The sequence below is a fragment of the Tupaia chinensis genome, unplaced genomic scaffold, assembly GCF_000334495.1.
Source record: "Tupaia chinensis unplaced genomic scaffold, TupChi_1.0 Scaffold000674_2, whole genome shotgun sequence".
Taxonomy (NCBI): Eukaryota; Metazoa; Chordata; class Mammalia; order Scandentia; family Tupaiidae; genus Tupaia; species Tupaia belangeri.
The window spans coordinates 2540797-2563706 of NW_006160198.1; the positions used below are offsets into that span (position 1 = coordinate 2540797).

The 22910-nt window shown below is 38.4% G+C and overlaps 1 protein-coding gene across 4 annotated transcripts in view; it reads left to right on the forward strand.

Moving 5' to 3' along the window:
• Nucleotides 1-614: 614 nt before the first annotated feature.
• Nucleotides 615-22910, forward strand: part of RBMS1 (RNA binding motif single stranded interacting protein 1) — a 259130-nt gene continuing 236834 nt past the window's right edge. For all 4 annotated transcript variants that reach the window (XM_006160278.3, XM_027776517.1, XM_006160279.3 and 1 more), the window contains exon 1: nt 615-781. In XM_006160278.3, the coding sequence (XP_006160340.1) occupies nt 707-781 (75 nt within the window). In that variant the 5' untranslated portion in view covers nt 615-706. The remainder of the gene's footprint in view (nt 782-22910) is intronic.

A 22910-nucleotide genomic window follows, 5' to 3' on the forward strand; every position in this document is an offset into this window, starting at 1 on the left:
ACTCAGCCCTCACCTCCAGTGGGTCCCAGGCTCCGCGACGCCCAGGCCCCGCCCCTGCCCGCCCTTCCCCCACAGCCTCTCTTCCCCCTCTTCCTCGGGCGCACCCACCCCAGATGCCTGGCACCGAGCGCAGCCGCCGCCGCCGCCGCAGCACTTTCCGCTCGTATTGATCACCTCCCAGCCCGGCTCAGCCTGCTCGCCTGAGCCGAGCGGAGCCAGCGCGTCCCAGGCTCCGCGACGCCCAGGCCCCGCCCCTGCCCGCCCTTCCCCCACAGCCTCTCTTCCCCCTCTTCCTCGGGCGCACCCACCCCAGATGCCTGGCACCGAGCGCAGCCGCCGCCGCCGCCGCAGCACTTTCCGCTCGTATTGATCACCTCCCAGCCCGGCTCAGCCTGCTCGCCTGAGCCGAGCGGAGCCAGCGCGCAGCCCTCGGCAGCCCCGCAGCAGCCGGGCCACGGGAGGAAACTCCTCGGGAGCGCCCTGTCCGGGCTGTCCTCTGCGCTCTGCAGTGTCTTTCTCTCAGCCTGAGAGGAGGAGGAGGAGAAGGAAGAGGAGGAGGACGTCTCGTCCCGACTGGGAGGGGGAGCAGGCGGCGGGGCCCAAAAAGGGGCCGCCGCCGCCGCCGGAAAGGGAGAGGCAGAAGAGATCGAGACTTGGAAACCCCAAAGTGCCCGCGACCCTGCACGGCAGGCTCCTTTCCAGCTTCATGGGCAAAGTGTGGAAACAGCAGATGTACCCTCAGTACGCCACCTACTACTACCCCCAGTATCTGCAAGCCAAGGTAAAGGGGTGCTGGGAGCGGGGCGCCGGAGGAGGGGGCCCCGGAGGACTGCGCCCCGGGGTGGCGCGCGGGGTCGGGCCCGCGGAGGGGCGCGCGCGGCGAGCCCCCGCCGCCCCCGGGCGGAGTTGATGGAAGGTTGCGCCCCTCGCCGAGCGCTGGCTGGCCGGCGGCCGACGACTGGGGCCCGTGGCAGGATCCGCTGGTGGCGCGGCTTTCCGACCCTTCTCCAGGGCCTCGCCCTGCCAGCAGTAACTCTTCGCCTCCCTGAGAGTGGTGCCGAGCCTCCCGCCCCCTAGGGACGCCCCTCAACCTCCCGCGCGCGCGTCGACTGGCACTTGAGGGGAGGCCGGGACAGACATTTACCTCCCCGCCTCGGGCCCGGCGCGCCGGCCCTTCGCCTCTGATCTTTGTGCGGTGTGGCACTTCACCTGGTTACTGATTTCTACTTTTACGCTGGTGTTTTGGGTAGAAAAGTGGCCAAAGTTCACTGAGCGTTCATTGATGTCCCTTTTAATCTTCTCTGTCGCTTTTGCAGAGGGGACAATGGGCAGATTTCAGTGTCGAGAAAGAAATGACTTAGTATTTAGTTACACACACACACTACCTTGTATGTTTACCACAGATCGATTTCCAATGCTGCTTTCTCCAGAGTAGCCTGGGCACACTCTTAGGTAACAGCAGCCGATGACATGTAGCCATACAGACTGCGCCTGGCTTTCTAGGGACCCTGGGCACTTTGTTAGTGGGCCTATCTTATTTTCACACTAAGAATTTGATGCCTCCTGCGCTCATTTAAAACATTTGGGGGAATCCATGGAGCAAGTGGAGATTTCACTGTTTTGGAAGCTTCTGCCACAATCTGAGAGGGCGAAGTTGGATGCACTAGTCGCCTTCAGTGGTTAACACCTACCAGGACTGCTTGACTCCTCTGAGTGTCCTTCTAGATCACAAAAGAACCAGGTGTGGATGCAGTGTCTGAACTTTCTTCAGGAGGTTGTAGGCATGCCGCGCTTGCTGGCAGGCAGCTTTGCTGGCCTGGTACAAAGAACCTCTGATTCAACCTTGATAAGCTTTTCTTTCTTACAATGTGTGAGGTCCATGTTGTCACGTTCCTACAACATAGCCTTGTGTTTGTTCGTGTAAAGAGGACACTTGCCAGCCTTGAGACCAGAGATTTCCTAGCGTTGGAAATCTAGCATTTTCCTAGCATTTTCACTCCTCCCAGCCTCTTGATAAGCTTTTCTTTCTTACAATGTGTGAGGTCCATGTTGTCACGTTCCTACAACATAGCCTTGTGTTTGTTCGTGTAAAGAGGACACTTGCCAGCCTTGAGACCAGAGATTTCCTAGCGTTGGAGGGCCTCATTTTCACTCCTCCCAGCCTCGTTTTATTTTGGGTCACCAGAAAGCAAAAAAGATGGTAGCAGCAAGGATAGCCATTATTCATTTCTGTGCAGTTCTCATATACTTGTTTTCTGGAAATTAAAGATGTTAGGTTGTGTGTGTGTGTATGTGTGTGTGTGAGAGAGAGAGTGCGCTACATTTTAGCTGTTCTAAGAAATTTAGTAGCATAATCAATGCACTACCTTTTAGATGTCTTATATATTTAATGCACTTGTTTAAATTATGTAGCATTGGGTGCCTAAAGGACAGCTTATTTAGTTCTTAACTATATGAATAATAAATACATACATTCAGGTAAAGAAGAGAAAACAGCCCTGTTTTTACAGGCATGTTTACCTTAGTAATTTTTATGTACCATTAGTAAGTTAGAAACCAAGTACATAACATTTAATACAGCTAATGCAATGCCATTTGGCTTATTTTGCCCTGTAAATAATTGAAGAGAGAGACTAACGGCAAGAGCGTGCTCTGGTAATTAGGGTCGGATCCCAGAAAGCTTTAGGGCCCATTTTCTAAAAGTGTGCTTCCTGCATAAAGCATTTAATATTGATTTGTGTTATGGTAAATGACATTCTCAAAACATATTTTGCTTTTTCTACTATAAAATCTGAAATCCTATTACTCTCTTTGTTTCATGAGAACGGTACATATAGTCAACTGACCCATATATATAATGTGGTATTAAAGTTGGTAATTAAATCGAAATTCCCTGCTGTAAAATTATCTTGATTATCGCAGAAAGGGCTATCTCCTAAAAATGAAGAAGTGACTAGACAGACATGCATTTTAGATAAGCACAGTCTGGAACGCATAGACCCGCTTCTTCTCTCTTACATGTCTGTTAGTAACATGGATGTTGTGTGAGTCATTAAGAAAATATTGTACTTTGTTTAATTTGTGGTTAGTTTTAAAGTGAATGTTGTCTTATCTACCTAAAGAGTTAATAAACTCAGAATTTGTTGTCTACCTCATAGTTCTTGCCAGTGTGTGATTTGACCTTCCTGAAATACAGGATATAAAACATCACCCTGTTTGAAGCACAGGGATGGGTTTGCTAGTCTGTTGTTTGGAAACTTGTTTAGAAGCTGTGTCAAAAATTGAGGAATGGCATGGTTATTTAAAAAGTGATATGTGCCTTGTGATCAAGAGATAGTTGTGACTTCCCTGAGTTAAGGAGAAATAAACAGATGTGATTTCTTTTCATTGAAAGAAATAGACTCCTTCGATAGAAGAAATAGATGCACTTTAAAATCAGTTTTGTTACCATTCTGAAGTTTCATATGTCAAACTATTCTTCTTTTGTTAATAATCCAATCAGAGTCTGTTCTGGCAGATTTATTTTGTAATTTTGTTTTCTTATAAAACAGGTTAGTTCTACATTTTATGGACAGCAACCAAAGATCTGGGGATCTATTTCAGAGCAAACGACCATGTTGGTATGCTTTATGCTTTGACAAAAGGAGAAAATAATGATATATCTGCATTAAATATAAAGTAAACTAGATCATGTAAGGGTAGGACATGAATAGAAGTAAAGGAGATTGCATAATTTCATAATACTTTAGTGAAGAGTAAAACAGATTTCAAGTAACCTGATTTTATACACAGCTAGTTCTCTTTATCGCCTGACATTCATTCTGAAATGTAGTTTGATGTGGCTTCACAAACACAAGCAGATATTGTTCTAAAGACTTTTCTGAATTTTTAAATTATTTCTGTTATATTAAAAATATTAAATTTAGTAACCACTTGACAGCTGCACAGAAAAACTTGGTAATTAACATCTTTTAATGTAAAGATTTGAATGTATGCATTTACAACCAATGGCGATGTTAATTTCACTTACTGTAAAGGCAACTCTTGAATCAGGTCTATTTATTTCAAAGGTTCTACAAGATATATTATGAGCCATCTATGTATACACAAAAATGTATAGGGAATAAAATACTTTGTTTTTTGTTGTTGTTTTTAAGAAAGAGAAGCACAAAGTTGTATCTAATTAAAGGCAACTTGACACATTCATAACCTTTATTCACATAGTTCTAAAAAATACTTTCATGAACTACTCAGAAAACTTGATGTTTAAGTTTTTGTGAATATAGTAGTATCATTTTTTAATACCAAATAAAGTTTGTTTCTAAAGCAAAACATAATTGTGTTTAAAGCCATTTTTATAGGTGTGTGGCAAAGAACATATCTAAATAAATCTAGGTTCAAAATCTAAAAAAGTAATGAGTGATATAATTGAGATTCCATTAATAAAGGCTTCTAGCATAGCAGTTTTTCTGAATTGAACTTTTTGCCTGCATTGAACGTTTTACATTGCATTCCTTAACTCACTTAGTTGTAGCCAAATGAGTATTTTCTCAGGCAATTTGTTTCTCCAGAAAACTAGGAGTTATGATTTGATACCTAAAACCACTGAGAATAATAAAGTGAATGACATGTATAAAGGTATAATATTAAAACATGAAGTGTTTTGTGTCTTAAGAGATAAAAAGTTTGTTTAATTGTCAATTTAGTAATGCAATATTTTATTCCAATAGATGAGTAAACCTTATATCCTTAGGCAAGAGGGATATTGTGACTGTCTGGAAGTGGTTTTGGAAGACTCAAGGTCATGTAAAAGTGCTAAAATGAAGATGCATTGTAATCCAATATTGTAGTACCCTTCCCTTTAGAAAGTTATTTCTTTTGAACTTCTCATAATACTATTACTTTATACATTATTTTTTCTATGTTAGGAGCTACACCTTAGGTTACTAGAAGGGAGCAGGAAAAGTGAAAAAAAAAGTAAGAAAGTATGCTGTCATTTAATAGCAGTAAAACTAGATATTCCTTACATCTTTGGCAGTCTTGGCTTTCAAGATAAATTCAAATGTGCGTAATTTCTATGTAATATACATAAAAGAAAAAAATTTTCTAAAACTTTACTGATAGATATACCTCTGACCTTGTATTTTGCTTAGTGGTTTATTGAAACTTTAAAATTACCCCAGCTTAATTTGAAATTTTAGGTTACAGGTAAAGTTAGGTAAAGACAAAGGAATCTTCTTTTCCTTTTTTTTTTTTTTTCCTAAAGAGGCAGTTGTCAGAAAAGAAAGAAAAGAAAGTTATTTATCTTTTTCTATATTTGCTTAACCACTAAAAGTCATATGAGAAAGATCTAAAATGCAAGGCTAAGTGCTCAGTAAAAATGACCTGGACACTTAAAAATTATTCATTCTCTGTCAGGTTGGTGTGGTGCTCAGGGCAGCTGAATCCCATATGAACAACTGTATGGTTCAAGTCCCAGACCTGGTGACTTGAAAAACACATCAGGCCGGTGTACTTCTGTGTCCCAAATCCTGAAAGGGTGGAGAAATAGAGGGGAAGGGATTGCGGTGTGACCGTCTACCACGGGGGATGCTTTCTCTCTCCAGCAAGTGTGTGTTCCCTCTAGAAAATAAAATAATAATAATTGTTCACTCTTTCTGAAAGTGAAGGATTTCTTATTAGGTTGTGGGGAAACTCATGATGGTTTTTTCTTTGTGTCATTACTTTCCTGACAACCCAATAGTTTGTTTTTCATTGGATGCTCAGATAACTAAGTTTATTTTTTCTAAGGATGGTTTTGCATCTTCACTGGCAGCTTCTCTTCAAAAGCTGTCAACCCCTCTAGTTCCCAGCACAGTAGATGCTAAATAAATGTTTGTTAGTGAATTATTACTATTCAGAAGAATATGCATGCAAAATATTTTTAAGGAAAAATTTTAAACAAAAATCTACAAATAATAATTTAGCCTACATTTCTAATGAAACCACAATATGGTTTGATTGGTGTTTGGATTTATTTTCTAATGAAAACTTTCAAATATTTTATTAACTCAGTAAGTTCTCTAAAATAAATAATATGTTCATTGGTCAGTACTTAATTTACGGAATTTAAAGTTCCTTTTCAGGCAGTATTTATTAAAGAATATGGGTACCAGAGAAATCTCGTGATAGTTTGTCAAAGGGGAAGAATCACACATAGTGATTTGGTGATTCCATGTCTCTGTGCCTCTAGAACCAGCCCCTTCCTCTGCTACACAACTCAAACTTCTTCCTGCATAATTTTCAAGAATATCCCCCTTTTTCAATGTCTTTCAGATTTGGTAAAAGCATTTATTCATTTAATGGATAATAACTAAAATGTAAACTAGGGCTGAGATGTTGAGAATTATAGTTATCCCGCTTAACGACTGCATGACATAGCCCTAACTATGGTGTTTGGGCATCAAGCTCTTAAACTGGGAGAATCCAGTTTTTATCTCATTCACTGTGATATGCTAGGAATAAGCAGCAACATATCAGGTTGCTCTGAAGGAGATGGGTTTATTTAATGTAAAATAGCTTGTTTTAAGGGAAATGTAGTCATAATATTGTGTTATTTAAATGCAGTACTGTAATATTTGGTATCAAATCAAATAAATACTCAAAACTTGCACATTGGGCTTGGGGGTTTTATGTGGGATGATTAAAATATGCTGGCTTCTCGGCTGTATCATTCTAATGAATAAATAGTAAAACCTGATGGAGCTCAGCTGTGCCTCCAGAGGGGCAGTGCTTGGATGAGACCAAGGTTACTACTGAGAGTTTGGTCAGAGGTTCCATGTTAGCATGTCTTCCTAGATCTGCATGTTTTGAACACACTTACAAGTTTGAGTACATACACAAATCTGATGATAGAAACTAAACATTTTAAAATAGGATGAATATGAGGGGAAAAGAAGTGTAAATGGGATGGTAACAGCTAAGCCAGCAACAAACTGAACGTTATCTCTCGTAATCTAATTTCTTATTTTTGCATAATGCATCTGCTCTCCTTAACATAATTACATGAATATTTTCGTTTCTCAAACAAGCACGGAAAATAAGCATGTCAAAAATGATGGGAGAGGAGCAAAAAGAAGAGAGGAAAAAAATCAACATCTAGACCTCCTAGAGGAAAAACAATGTATAAAATTGAGCACTGTCATTCTCCCTATACTGTCTTTTAACTAATTCTTAAATAATGCATTTGTCATTTAGAAGATGGAGAATAGATGTAGTCTTCTGGGTGACGACTGTGAAAACCTAGATTCTAAAAGAGATGAGATGGACTGGATGTTAATATCGATAGTTAGGCGTACAAAATCAACGTCAGTTGGGTGATTTTCTACATTGATTGTAACACCTGTCTTCTGGAATTAGGTTAAATTTGAAACTGGTAGCTTGTTGGAAAATTGCTAACCAAGCAAAACACCAGCCAATCAATCACTTTTACCGAGTTACCCCGATGTACCATTCTCTGTTCTTGACAATGGGAAAGGATAGGGAGTGGAATATCTGTGTTCTTCAGCACCTCAGAATGGACCGAACTGACATAGTTAGAAGAATAGTTAGAAAATAGTACAGCCAGGAAGCGAACATACCAGCCAAGGCTCTGAGTGACAGAGAAGGCTCATGGATATGTGAGAGAGTAAACACCCTGCCACGCTTTGTAAGGACAAGTTAAACTGCTAATAAAACCTGCAGTAGACCTGAGCATTTTAGAAGAAAATTTGACTTCGAATTAATGAATGAAAGTTTCTTGAGTTGATAATCAGCAATGTTTTGTCCCTTTTATGCTTTATTATCCTCATAAGAGTACTTCGAATTTTGAATGAATAACTTTTCTTGTACCTATGTTAACTCTTTCTCCTCAGAGTTTCATATTCAATTATTTTATTTTAAATTACTGTGTTTCCAGTTTTAAGCTTACAAATGTGCTGTTAAGCCAACCTGCTACAGTTGTGACAGGCCTGGTAATGGTAATCCTTAAATGGTGACATATGGTCATAAAAAAATGTTATTTTTATTATTTAAAACCATTTGAAATGATGTCTATTTCTCCTAATTCATTATTTTTGCTTATGGCAAAGAAGAAAAAAATAAGTTTGAGGTTTTGTAACGCTACTAATTAGATCATTGCTTGCCTGCAATCTACACATGGATAATGTGTCTAATGTGAGCTGGCGTTTATTCAGAAAGCAACAGATTTTTTTTATTATTATTTCTGATCTTTCATGAATATCTTCTTATCTCCTCATTACTCGCTTTAATTCTTTTAAAATAAGCCATTATTTACCTCTGTAAATGGAATCAAGTACTTCAGGAGTCATATTGTTTTCTGGTTGGCCTGAGTGTGGGACCTGAGCTCCATCTCTCTATCTGCCCATGGAACAACAATTCCGAATCCCAGATAAACAGTGCTTTCAGGAAAGGCTTAATGTAACAAAACAAGGCCATTTCATAGATGTCAAAAATAATTTTCATTGGTCTTGAAGGACAAATGCATTGCCTTCCCTGCTTTGCCGTGTGGGCCCATCTTATACAATACCAATTGTGTTTTTCTGTGAGTTGAAAATCGAATACTTAGAGTGGCCGAATTGGATAGGTGAAACATGGAATGCCATACTTTTGAGTTTCTTATGGGGAAAAAAATCAAAGTTGCCAAAAATGAATTTTACATCTTAAGCTTATATTGGGTCATCTGGAAAGTCATGGGGCATTTTTCCTAGAAAAATATGTCATGACTTTTCCAGTGACCCAATATTTATGTTATCCTCAAATAACACTATGCTATTTCCCCTGTTAAATACTTTTTTAACATGGGGATTTTCAATTGCAATTGAGAGTATATTTGAATTGGAGAACCTTTAAGCTCCCCTTACCTATACAATTATAATAAAATATTTTTGCAGTTTATATAATAAAGTCTCAGATAAAACAGGTACCATAAGAAAAATAAAATTCTATTAGACATTTGTATTACCTTCAAGTTTACCTTTGTCTTCTCAGCACTTTGGATTCATCACTCAAGCAGACTTTTGATAAAAGCAGACATGTATAAGGAGAAAAATTTGCCAGAAAAAAATTATTTTTGAGTTCATTAACAGAAATACTGCCAAGGCTGTCTGTACTGCCTACAAAGCACAGCTCTGATTACTTAAACAGTTTTTAAAATAGAAGTCTTTAAAAAAAAGAAAAAGGTATCTAATCTCAATTTCAAATTTCATTCTACATGATCATTTGCATACTTTTATTAAAAAAAAAAATAAACAGGGCTGACCCCATAACCTAGTGGTTAAAGAATCAGGATCCTACATGACTGACTATGTTTTGAATACCAGCCCCAGAGGCTTGAAAAACATGTCAGGTGATTTTGTGTGCATGCACCAGGATGGAGAAATGGAGGAGAATGAATTGTGGCATGACGACACCTTACTGGAGGGTGCTTTCTCTGTCTCTCTCTCTTTGCCTCTCTATGGCAAGTGGCTGTGCCCTCTGGTAATTAGAAAAGATAAATTAAATAGCACAGAAAGAATTAGGTACCAGAGATTGGCTACTAGGTGATATTTTCTTATGCATGGTCTATGTGGTTTGTTTAGTCGTTGGTTATACCTTAACTTACAAATGAATTATGTTTCCAATTTTTGTTCTAGACAGTACCGTCTGTCAGTTGGTTATTTAGAATTTGAAATTCATTTCAAATATAAACTGTTATCCTTAATAATAGGGTTCCCAACCAACTCATAAGAGGCTGTAAAAGTAACCCACTTTACTAATCCTACCACAGAACAAAATCACTGTTCCAGATGATGTTTCTTGGAGAGGGAGTGAGTTTTCAGACTGGAATTCCAGGAACTCATCTTTGACTTCTTTAGTGGAGTGGGAAGACAGGGCCTGTCTGCAGTCCTTCAACAGGGCTTTGAGCTTTTGGGACTGGGGAGGAGTTTCCAGACAAAAGGAGGAGGATGCTCGTGAAGTCAGTGGAGTCTGGGATTTGTCATGCCAGGGGTCCTTGGTGCTGGAGCTTCCTGCTGGGAGCCCTCCTCTTCCTTAGACCAGCTTCCTGTTCACCTGGTTTCTTGTGCTGACCTCAGAAATTGTCTCTTTCTCCCATCAATTTTATTTATTTATTTATTTCTGTTGGGAGACAGCTGAATGGTTGCTGGTAGTGCTTCTCAACACCGTTGGTAGATTATTACAGACTCACGGCGTTTCCTTGCTCTTCTCTAGGGGAAATGAAAGACAAAGTAAAAAGTGGCCAGTTACCATCTTTCTTTTCACTGTTCCACTGACAGTTCATAATTCTTAGGGGGTCCCCAACTTCCTTGAGAATCTGATGATGGCATATATTTCCAATCATCTCAAATTTCTACTTAGAGTCAGTGTGTGGAGCACAGATGAGGAATTCTACTCTGAAAGGAAGACAAAGACCAAGCCAGTTATGCTTAAGACGACTCCTCAGATCAGGGATCTCCTGGTATTTTGTTCTTGGATTATGGCTCAGTGGTGTCTGGGGTGGGAAGCTGGACAAGCCCGAATGGTCTGCGGAGTGGGAATGGGGAGGGTAAAGTCCATGGCTCCATCCTGCAAGGGTCTGGACAGTCTCAAGTATTTACCTTCCCTCCTTTTTTCTATACCTGCCCCTTTTCCTTGCTGCACTCTAGGAGTTGAGCCACCTGGACTTACTTCAGACTACTAACAGGTGTATGTGCACTTGGTAGATCTCCCAGTGTGACCATCATGAATAAGCTATTCCCATTTGATCTGTCCAAGTCAGGGACCCAGTGTGTCCAACAATTTAGCCAAAAAAATCTTTACAGCTTCTTAATGCCACAGCATATGATACAGAATTTGCTAACTATAATTACTCTTTTGAATCAGATGTTCTCTTCTGAGTGGGCATCCAATTTTATATTAAATATGGAAATTTTAAATAAAATTTTATTTGATAATGTATGTTACAGAAGCGCAGACATGATGTAATACTTTGAACAAGAGAGTACATAATTAGCATAATAGAAAGTATTTGGATGACAAATATGTACTCCTAATGAGAGTGAGACTTAAATATGGCATAGGCAAATGGTAAACTGTTTGCATATTTTCTTAATCCATTCTAAAATTTAAATTCACAAATAACCATTTTTTCTTTATCTTGACTATTTCACTAAACTACTCTGTACCCAAAAAATAATCACAGATGAGTTGTGATTTTTTCATTTGCAGAAGACTAAAATAAGGTGTATTTCTTGGTAATAGTTTCTCAGCTTTTAATTTTAATAGCAGAAATCTCAAATGTTGATTTTGTTGCTGTTCTAAAAGAATACATTATTTTTTCAGTATACGGATAGGATTTAAAATGACAGTAGGCGATGATCTGCTATTCTCTGTCACAAAATTCAAATCGTGTTTCGGCAGTACAGGCTGTTCCTCAGTGCATATCCTTTGAGCCTTCAAAATTTGATTTGACTGTGTCGTCTGACGATAGCTGTTGAGATAAGTACATTGTGATAGTAATCTCTGTGTCTGGGCCCTAATGAACATCTGCCTCCTGGGGCGCCACAACAGCACCTTTCTTTGTTTCTTCTTCCTTTGCCTCTTTGATTTGAATCTTGTTAAACCTTGCAAATGGGGTCATTTTTGTTTATTTTCTCCTATCTCCCTTTTTGGGTGGGGGGGGGGGGGACAGAAGCCAGATATTTTTAAACATGAATGAATGCACTGGGAATTTAGAAGGACTTTAGGAAGGTCTCAGCTCTGTTTCTTCTGTTAATAACCAAGACATGCTACAACTGTCTAGTTAAGATCATATAGATAGAACTACCCAGCCAGTGTAATTAAATTCAATAAGCACTTTCTGAGTGGCTATTGTATTAGGCCCTGGACGGTTCGAATACATAAATAAGACATAGTTGTGTGATTATGGATCAGAATGAGATAATTTTTTATTTATTAAAAACTTTTTAGAGTGTATTTATTTTTGTTTTGGATAGAGAGAGAGAGAGAGCCAAAGCAAGAGTGAGAGGCAGCAGGAGAGAGAACAGCTGTTGGTGGGGGCAGAGTCCCTTTCTACCACAATCACGTACTTCCATTCCTCCAGGTAGTCAAAATCGTGGGCATGCATGCCCCTCACACGTTGCAGGTGGACTTGGGATCTGAAAGGCAGCTGGCCATGTGGCTTTCTGTGCTACAGAGCACAGCTGCCTGTATCACTAGGGCTAGACCTATTAAAGTATTTACTGTGGTAGAACATATATGTTCCTAGGTTACCTACATGGCTGCTACATGAGTGCATCAATCTATCTATTTAAAATTTGTGTAGTATGCTAACAGTATATTATGTTAATAGTGCACACATTTTAAATTTATGGATTGATATATTCATATAATGGCCACCTAGGTGATGATATAACATTTCCAGCCCTCAGAAAGCACACTCATTTGTACCCATCAGAGGTAATTGCTCATCTGACTTCTATCTTTGTAAATTGGTTATGCCTATTTTTGTACTTCATAAAATTGAAATCTTGGAGTACATATCCTTTTGTATCTGGCCTCTTTAGCTCATTATTTTGGTTAGATTCATTGAAATTATGTATGTAATTGCTGGTTCTTTTTTTAAGGCTATGTAATATTCTAGCACAGAATATTCTATGATTTATTTATTTGTTCCATTATTATTATTATTGTTGTTGTTGTTGTTTTATCTATAGGGTACATATGCTTGCCAGAGAGACAGAAAATGAAGAGAGGGAAAGTGATAAATCAATACCCAGGGGCTATAGCCATATTACAGTCCCTTCTAATTCCCTCTCAGGACTTTGGACATGTACGCACACATGTCCAGTGTGATTTTCAAGTTGGTGGGTCTGGGACTCGAACCATGGTTGGCTGTATGGAAATGTAGCACCTTCAGCACCATGCCACCTGCCAACCCCTCTCTGTTTTTTTTTTTTAAATTAAAGTGCATTTGGATTATTTCAATTTGCAGCTATTAGGAGAAAAATTGCTGTTATTATTTTTGTTCGTATCATGTGTCCAACACATGTACTTCTAAGATTATATAGGTTAGAAGGTAAATATGTATTCGGCTTTGGTAGATACTGATTTTCTTCTCCTTCTAGCAAAGCGTGAGAAATCTAATTGATCTACATCTTCACTGACACTTGGTATTGTTAGTCTTTTTAATTTTACCTTTTCTGGCAGGGGATGTCTCATTACAGCTTTAATTTTGCATTTACTTGACGATTAATGATGTTGAGCAGTTTTTCATATACTTATTGACCAATGGGATATCCTCTTTTGTAACATCTTTAAAAAACAAAAACAAACAAACAAACAAAAAACTTCTATGCTACCTTTTAAAAAATAGCAGTTTTATTGAGATATAATTCATATACTATATAATGCAACTTTCTGATCACTTTTTAAATTGGGTTGTCTTTTTTATTGATCTGTATGTTCATTATTATATTCTGAATGTGGTCCTTCATTGGACAAGATAGTCTCATATGAGAATGTCTTCCCCCAGTTTTCAACTTTTTCTTTAACTGATTGGTATTATCTAATAAATAGAAGTTCTTAATTTTAATGAAGTCCAATTTACCAATCTTTTATGATTAGTCCTTTTTAAAATCTATTTAAGGAGTCAGGACCGGCAGGTGGTGTGGTGGATAAGGGCACTGGATTCCCACATTGCCAACCATGGTTTGAGTCCTGGACCTGGAGGCTTGCTTTCTCGCTTCCCTTTCTCTCTCTTTCTGTCTCTGTCTGGTCAAATTAAAAATAATAATGACAAATGGAATTAAATAAGTAAATGATTGTTTAAAAAAAGATTTAAAATCTATTTAAGAAATCTTTGCTTGGTTTAAGGTCTTGAAGATATCCCCCTACATTTCTTAGTAGAAGCAATATTTTATCTTTCACATGTAGGTCTGCAATCCATTTCTAATTAATTTTTGTGTTTGGTGTGAGTAGGGTCAAGATTTTTTTTCTTCCTGTGACTGTCTAATTGGTTTAGTACCACTTATTGAATTTCATTGTTGCCTTTGTGGTAAATCAGGTGACTACATTTGTGTGGTTCTTTTTCTGGATTATTATTCCATATGTATCCTGTGTTGATACTGTACTATCTTAATGATTATAGCAATATAGGAAGTGTATATTATCCAAAGTGGTTTTAACTACTCCAGTTCCTTCTCATTTTCATAACTTTTAGTATCAGCTTGTCAATTTTCATAAAAAGGAAATCTGGTAGGATTTTTATTGGAATGATGTTAAATCTATGTATCAATTTTGGGAGAATTAATATCTTCACAGCAAAGAGTCTTCCAAACTGGAAGTATGACATATCTCTTACTTATTTAAAAGATTACCACTTTTAGGTAATTAATAATGAAACAATGAAAAGTTGCTATTGTTTTAAATACTTGTTTTTTAAGTACATGCAATGAGTTCGTCAAGATCTGTAGTGTGGTAGCATAGATTTTATGAAGAAAATGATCCTTTTGAAGAGAGACTATTTATTATAGAGATCAAAATTAGTTTTGAAAAATAGCTTGCCACTGAAACTTACCCTTTAAGAACAGACGATATTCTTTTTGATTTTTCATGAATGTATCTTAAAATATAACTGTTTCCCTTTGTATTCTTTATTCTCTTTTTGAGGTTTTGTTTATTTGATGTTGTTTTGACACCTCATCACCCTGTCTTATTTATTTATAAACATAATAATAAACCGAAAATTAGTTTTGTTTGGAGAGTTTCCTGACATCCCTTATGATTTTTTAATATGCCCCTGATGTTGTGAAAACAAAGATTGGGAATTGTTGCTTAGATACTAACTTCTAAGCGATAGAGCATGCTGCTTCATGGGCTTCAGTTGCTTCAAATCTTTTCTCAGATGTTCCAAAAATCTTATATATTTTTTCATGCTTTATATTTAAGGCTTTAAGCTTTGATTATTGCTATGTTCAGTCAGTGAAAAACAACTACATAAAACCTTCAAAGCTTACTAGTTTTGGCTAGATTAGTCTAGGTTGAGTAGAAGCTTGAATAGATGACTTCTTAAGTTCCTTTCAACTCAAAATTTTATGAGTCTGTGAATTTATAACATTCAAGAATCACAGAATGTTAGAATTGGAGTGAACTTTAAGATTATCTATTCCAAGTTTATTACTTTACAGATGAGGAAGTCTACCCAGAACAAAGAAACCTGGAAGTAGAGAAAAGAAGAAAGTGGTAGGAGGGCCGGAGTCGAGGAGGGCTGGGCCTCACCTCACATCTGCTCAGTGAACGACTTGCAGAGTCCATGGTGGTCACTGTGTCTGTGGTCCCCCAGCTGTCAGGGTTGACCTGACATCTCACTCACCTGCACTAGCATGCTTGCTTCTTCTAATTTACAGGACAATGTAAAGCTGACTGCTTTGGTCTTATATTTCTAACCCTTTGCAGATTAGCTGGGTCAGTGGTAGCTGAGCCTCGCTCATCCTCCATGGCTGCTGGCCTACTTAGGGCCACATTTCCTCCTTCACTACATTCCTCAGGGTCCTTGTTTTCACAGATCTGGGTCTGGGCCCAAATTCTCTGGCTTTTTAGCATGGCTCGGTCTTTCCCACACTGGCAGGGTAGACTTCAGACCTTCTCCAGTCTGCCATCACTACCTGCTGTAACGCATTTGGTCAACAACAGTAGAAAAGCCCCAGCAAGGCTCTGATTAAATACCATCTCTATTTGCTGAAGCCAGCTGTCTTATTCACCACTCTAATGGGATCCATTTTCTTCCTAATGCCAAGCAGGTTGGCAGCCTTCAGCACTCATCATACAATTGGACTTGAGGAGCTCTATTTTAATAGATTCTGTGAATAACCTCAGAAAGGCAAAATATATAGTAGGCAGTATCAACAAGCCCATTGTGCCATTTGGGACGGTTTTCCCTTGTGCTGTTTAGATCATATACAGCATCTAAGAATATCACAGCTGGTTGCGTGCCACATATTAGGGGGAGCAAATATAAGAGGAATCAGGCTATATTAAGAAAATCAGAGAGAATGATTTTCCACAATTTAGGAAAAGATTTATGGAATAAAAATGCCTCCTTAGTTCATTTACACATTTCAAAGATGATTACAGGTCACTAACTCTTTGAAAGAAAGTATAATTTAAAGTTAAGCCATCAGGAACCATGGCATATTAAATATTAATTAGATGTTAAGAAAAATGGTTTGTGAAATACTTTGTTAAGTCCATTGGAAAAGATGAGCTTATTATATTTCATTTATACTCAATTTCTTAGGTTGTATGATTGAGTAAAAGCAACATATAAGTGTAGCTAGCTTTGTTTATTTTTATTTTTATTTGTCACTGTTGCAAGGGTCCTCTGCTCTGGTAGGTTCAAACTTTTTGGTTTTCCTTCTATAAGGGTATGTAGCCATAACTAGTGAACTATGGAAGCTGTGAGATACACAGAAGGAAGTTACAGAAAGGACAGTGGGCAATTTACAATCATCTTACTTGAAAGGAAACCAAGTTGTATGTGGATCATTATTATTATTATGAATGTTAGTATTTTTATATAAGTTATTTAATTAGGTTCTTGGCAAGAAATTTAGAACAGCAATTTGTGAGGATAAACTTCATTTGCAAGGGCAAACATGAATTTCAGATAACCCTTAAGCTGAGGAACAGCTTTGATTTTGAGTATAATTTGTGAGTCCACAGCTTTCTGGTCGACCTTGCACTGCTCTATAATCTTGTATTTCTTTTTCTCTGTGTCAAATGTCTTATCTTCCTGTTTTCTTGGCTCCCATAGTTTTTTTTTAGAAGTAAGCATCAGTGAAGTGTTTTGGGATTTTTATTTTGCTAATATCAATTTTGGTGGAAGTGGCGATGACAAATTTCTGGTGTGTTCTAGTAGCAGAACTTGATTGAGGACCAGAGGTTCAATCACAAGTAGCAAGCCACTGCTCAGCTGCTTCAGGAAAACCACTTTCTTGCCCTTGTGGCACCTAGGGAAGATGATTGGAATGGTCCTGAGAGTGATGCTAGCTCCCACCTTCCTCACAGCTCTGAAAGGTCTTTTTGTGGTGGTTCAACAGCTTTCAGAGCACATTTTCAGTAGGATAATACCTACGCATTTTGCCAAGTTTAACCACCCGGATACCACCATTCTTGTCCCCACCAACAGGTTTTGTGACAGTGGCAAGAACCTTCTCCTTCTTTTTCTTTTCAATCCTGGACTTAGTGGCCGAGCATTTCCTCTTATACATGGCCTTCCTGGGATACATGGCAGATTGGAATGATCTGCCAATGCTATAGACTAATATGTGGTTTCAGTGGCAATGTGGCTTCCCCTTCTTAGGTTTTTTTAACCTTGCCACAGGCATCAGCCTTCTTGGCTTCAAGTTGTTTCTCCTTAGTATCCAGCTTCTCAGCTTTATTATTATTATTATTATTATTATTATTATTACTATTATTTTAGAGAGATTTTTGCTGCAGGGTGCATGCACTTGCTGTAGAGACAGAGACACAGAGAGATAGTGAAAAATCACACCCTCATGGGAGGTGGCCATGCCATAATCCCTTCTCCTCCATTCTCTTCTCAGGATTTTGGGACTACAGGCCCCACTGGCATGAGTTTTTTAAGTGGCCCTGTCTAGGCCTCAAACCACAGTTTACTATGTGGGAGTCTACCAGGGTAACCATTATGCCATCTGCTGGTCCCCAGCTTCTCAACCTTTTAACTCACCATCTTGTAGTATGGGAAAGAGCTGGATCATTACTTTTTTGATGATATGCATAGTTAAGAAGGTTTCCAACAAGATGGTATGTTTAAAGAATGGAAAGAGACATGCCTTTGTAGAGAACTTAAAGTGCCTTTTACTTTTTTTGTCTCCTTCCTTTTTTTCCTCACCAAGTTCCATGGTTCATTTTCTGCTGCTATAACAGGCTACAACAGACTGGTAATTTATAAATGAAAGAAGTTATTGGCTGTACAGTTCTGGAAGCGGAAGAACAAGAGCATGCATGGTGCTGGCACCAGCAAGTGCCATTCCTTGGCCAAGGGACAGAAGGTAAAGCAAGCACTTAATACGGAGAAAAAAAAGTCAGGCCCAATTCATTCTTTTATTAGGAGCCCACTCCCACAATAACAGTGTTAATCCATGACCTAATCACTTTTTCAAGATCTCACCTCTTAATACAACAATGATGGCAATTAATTTGAGCATGAGGGCCCACACGCAGCACAGAGTTAAAAGGTGGTTGGATTTTACATGCACAGTTTGAGTCCTGGACCCAGGTCCAGACCCACTGCCTAATTGCCTGCCCAAAATCCCATGAAGAGAATGAAAGAAAAAGGATTGTGGTATGGCCATCTCCCCCTGGAGAGTGATTTATCACTTTGTCTCTCACTGTCTCTCTCTCTAGCAAGTGCATGCACCTATAGAAAAAAAAATCACCATGAGTTTAGGAGGAGACATGAAAATCATAGCACAGAGCAACTCATTGCTTGAGCTTGAATATTCTCTTGTTTGGGATCAGAGAATCATCTTAAACAACATGTCGAGCTGAGTATTTTGCTTTCAATAATATTCATGCACAAATAAATTGTTCTGAATCTCTTCTGAAACAGAGCAGTAGCCCATTATTTGGATTTTCTTTCTTTAGTTTCTAGTCAGTGAAAGATGTAAATGCTTGGCATTTTAAAAGTCATTTGTTTTATTTGTCTAAGTTAAAATATAAATATTCAGAGAGATTTCAAGTATATAAAAAATGGAAAGGTAAAAATAAGCTGATAAGGAACTGTTTGCTCTAGAAATATGGGAAGTTTTCTTTCTTATCTAAGTTTACTTCCTAAATGAAAAGTCTCTAGTTTTAGTACCTTTCATTTAGCTTTCTCAGCATAATATGAAGTTTTGAGCAGAGTTTACCCACATTTTTAAAAATATACAGACAAAATTGAATCAGATATTTCAAAATCTATGTCAATTGTGTGCTCACTTTTAGGTGGGCTGTAAAACCCCATTCTTAAAGACATTTAAAAAATGAAAACACAAATTTATTAACTTGATTTTTTCTTATTATATTTTGACTTTTGCCAAATGACATTTCCTTTAGTCTCTTCTGTATAATAAATTTACATTAATGTTGAGGGGAAAAGACAGGAAGTCAGAAAATACTGAAAAAAGAAAAGGCCTAGTATGGAGTTATATGTGTATGTTGTTCTGCAATTTGTATCCATGTGGGCCTCCTTCACAAGAGTGTAAGATCCTTAAAGACAAGAAGTAAATTTTGTTCAGTTGTGTGCCCATTACAGAGTATTGCACACAGTAGGTACTTACTAATGTTTACTTAATTCAATTCATATCTTTTGTTTAGTAACGTGATAAGGAGACACAGATAGGGCTTTTTAGGACTGAAATGCTTTGGCTTCAAGTACGTACATAATTAGGATAAAAACAGGTTTTTAGTCTAAATAATCTAAGTAATGTGCTCAGTCTTGAGCTTTACTGTCAGCCTTAATCATAGTGTCTTCAACAGCAGTCACTACTATTAAGTTAGTTTGCCGTGGTACATAAGTACTTCGTGAAGAACAAAAACAAACTACTCAATGATTATCTTAAGTTAAATATAGCAAATATTGGGCTAGGAAGTGGTGTGGTGGTTAAGGTGCTGGACTCCCACATGGTTGACCATGGTTCTAGACCTCAACCCGGAGGCTTGAAAATCATGCCAAGTGTGTGTGTGCTCAACATCCCAAGAAGAGAATGTAAGAGAAAGGATTGCATGTGTGGTTATTGCCTCTGGGGTGATTTCTCAATTCTCTCTTTCTGCATGTCTCTGTCTCCAGAAAATAAATAAAAATTTAAAAAAATATAGCATATATAATGTGTATAGAAATGGGGGGCCCATAAATATGAAAATTTCTACTAGATCCATATCATTTTTAAATACTATATGAATCAGGCATTATTATTGAAAAGCAATTAAATACAAAAGAGCAAAATAAAAGATTGCATTTCTAAAAACTGTATTTCTTAGGATTAGCTGGAGATCTCTAAGAGCCTAGCACGGTGTTTGGCAAGAATGTGTGATTTATATTAGTCAGATTCTGACTAAGAAACAGCACATGGCATACTCAAACTTGGTATTTAAGGAATATTTACGAAACAGGAATATTAAGTGCTGGTAGCACTTAGGGAAACCAAAAGAGATAATGACTTATTCCAAGGCCAGAAGAAGATGAACATCTTTTTTCTGCAGAGTCTTAAGGGGAAAAGGGTGGAGCAGTTACCAGAACCTGGAGACTGGCCTTGTGAAGAGGCCTGCCTGAGAGAACGATGACCTTCAGCTCAGAGCCAGAGCCAACCCATGTTGACCATACCTCCCTCACAGTCCTCAGCCTTTAGATCTCCTGCCAGTGCCTCCCACTAGAACTAATAAGAAGCTGAAGAGAAGGAAGATCCCAGTGATGCAGGACATGTGGTCAGCTTCCCAGGCCTCAGAATAGAGAAGAGAAGGTGGACAGGCCAACAGAGGCGTGGAATCAGTACATTTTGTTGAATAATGAATGCCTGCTTACTACCTTTCCTCTCCTACCCCTTCTCCTCATCTCCTTATCTCCTTCTCATCTTCCATCTTCTCTGCTTCCTCCTCTGTGCCTTAACCTCTAGATGGGACCACAGATATGTGCCACACACTGGGCTTGTTTTTTGATGTCTTGTGGCATTGCCCAAGCCAGCCTCCAGCCCACAATCCACCTGCCTCAGTCCCTTGAGTTGCTGGGATTATGGATGCATGCCACCATGCCTGGCCTTTAGATTGGACCAGAAATCACACCTGGGCCTCCTGTCTGGTCCCAGCCTGCAGAATGCAGTGTTTTAGCCATGTGCACCAGGGAGGCTGCACCCTTCCTACTTTTCTTAATAGATAGTTTTGTTTCCTTCACTTACCAGTACCACTCAATGCCTTTCCAGAAACCTGTTATTACTCAAGTGAGTGAAATAAGCATGAGGAGTGTTTGGTGAGTGTCTACTAGGTGCAAACCATTTTGAGAGGACTGTTGCTATCAATAGTGGTTAACTTTCTCAGAAAACAAGCTGTTCGTGGAGATGTACCTTGCTTTTCAGATGGATAAATAGCTAAAACGACTGAACAAGTGTTGACATTAAAGACTGAGGTGACATCACAAAGTAATCCAAAGCACCTCATTTCCAGTAAGTTTAGGAAGCTTTCTATTTAAAGCAATCCACAGCAATCCTGCTGTGTCCGAGATTTCTATGTTGATAGGAATGCTCTAGATCTGCAGTCTGATACATAGCATCCAGGTTTATTATCATTGAAAAGGCTATTTCAATTAAAAGGCAATAAACATTTCTATGATGTAATTATTCTGGATATTTGATCCTCGATTACCACACTAGTTGCTTCCAGTTGCAAGCAGATGGTTGCAAAGAAGATATTCCAAGAATAAAGAAGAGAAATTTGTGTACATAACTAAAAGAAAACAAGACTCACACATACTAATAAATCTCTTCAAGATTCTGATGTTTAGTGGCTTCATATAATTTTGTTTGTTTCTTGGAAACATATATTCAGCTTTATGATAATGTATCTTTTTTTCTCCCTAAATTTTGCCACAGGTCTTGCGTGCTTGCTAGAGAGAGACAGAGAGAAAATGAGAAAGCACACTTTCTCATGGGGCATGATCACCCTGTAATCCCTCTCCTCCTTTCCCTCCTTCAAGATTTTAGGCATACATGACATACACACAGTGTATTTCTTAAGACACTGGGTCAGGGACTCAAACTTGCTGTCAGCCATGTGGGATCCAGTCACGTTAGCCATCAGGCCATGGGTTGTCTCTAATAACATATCTTTAAATTTGCTCTGAGCATTATCTTAGCCCTTTTCATGATACTTTTTCTTTGTTTTAGCCTGTTTTCAGAAATCTGTACTATCCTAAGTCCAGATTTTGTAAAACAAACTAAATGCTCCCATAAAACTCATGTTGATTCCATAAGAAGAAAAAGGTGATCACATCATAAATATAATATATTATCTGTAATACAACTGGAAATACTTTGTGGGACATTAAGTTCATGAATGGTTTGTTTCCTACTTAGTCTTCTCAGCCCTTTTCCACTTATGCTTTATTTGATCTATCCTTAATAGGACATACGAATTAGGTCCAAAGCTGTGCCTTGTAAAAGGAACAAGTTCTAAGTTTCATTATGGCAGATTTTTAAAATGACTCTTGTTGTACACATTCAAGAATGTTTTGCTTTGTGTAATGAAGTGAATTAACATGAAATTTACCATTTGAACCATTTTTATATGTACAATTCAGTGGCATTAAGTACATCCACATTGTTGTACAAGTATTACCACTCAAGAATGTTTTTTAATCTTTAATATTGAAAGGTGATGTTTCTAGTTTCATGGAGATTTTCTCCCCTTTCAAAAAGAACAACTAGGAGAACACCACAATCCCAGGGGTCCTCAGTCATTAGTATCTGTAAAGAAACATTTGCTAAAAGTCTATCACATGACATTTTAAATTGGTATTCAATTAACAAAACGATTGTAAGGTTCTTCGTCAACCCATGAAAAGAACTTGTTGAAAATAACTTTTTTAAGTGAAGGTGGCACTCAAGTAGGAAGAGGCTGCTCTTTTGGCTTTTTCTATTTAACTTTCGAAGGAATTTTGTCAGAAACCCAGCTAATAGATAGACCAATGATATGTTATGCTGAAGGAAGATTGTGGTTTTAATGTATGGGGAATGGCACAATGTTTCTCATCATCCTTTATGGTATTTTTCAAGTCTGTATAACAATACCCAGACTAATGACCTTTCTTTCTTTCATTTAATTGAGTTCTTCAGATGACAACA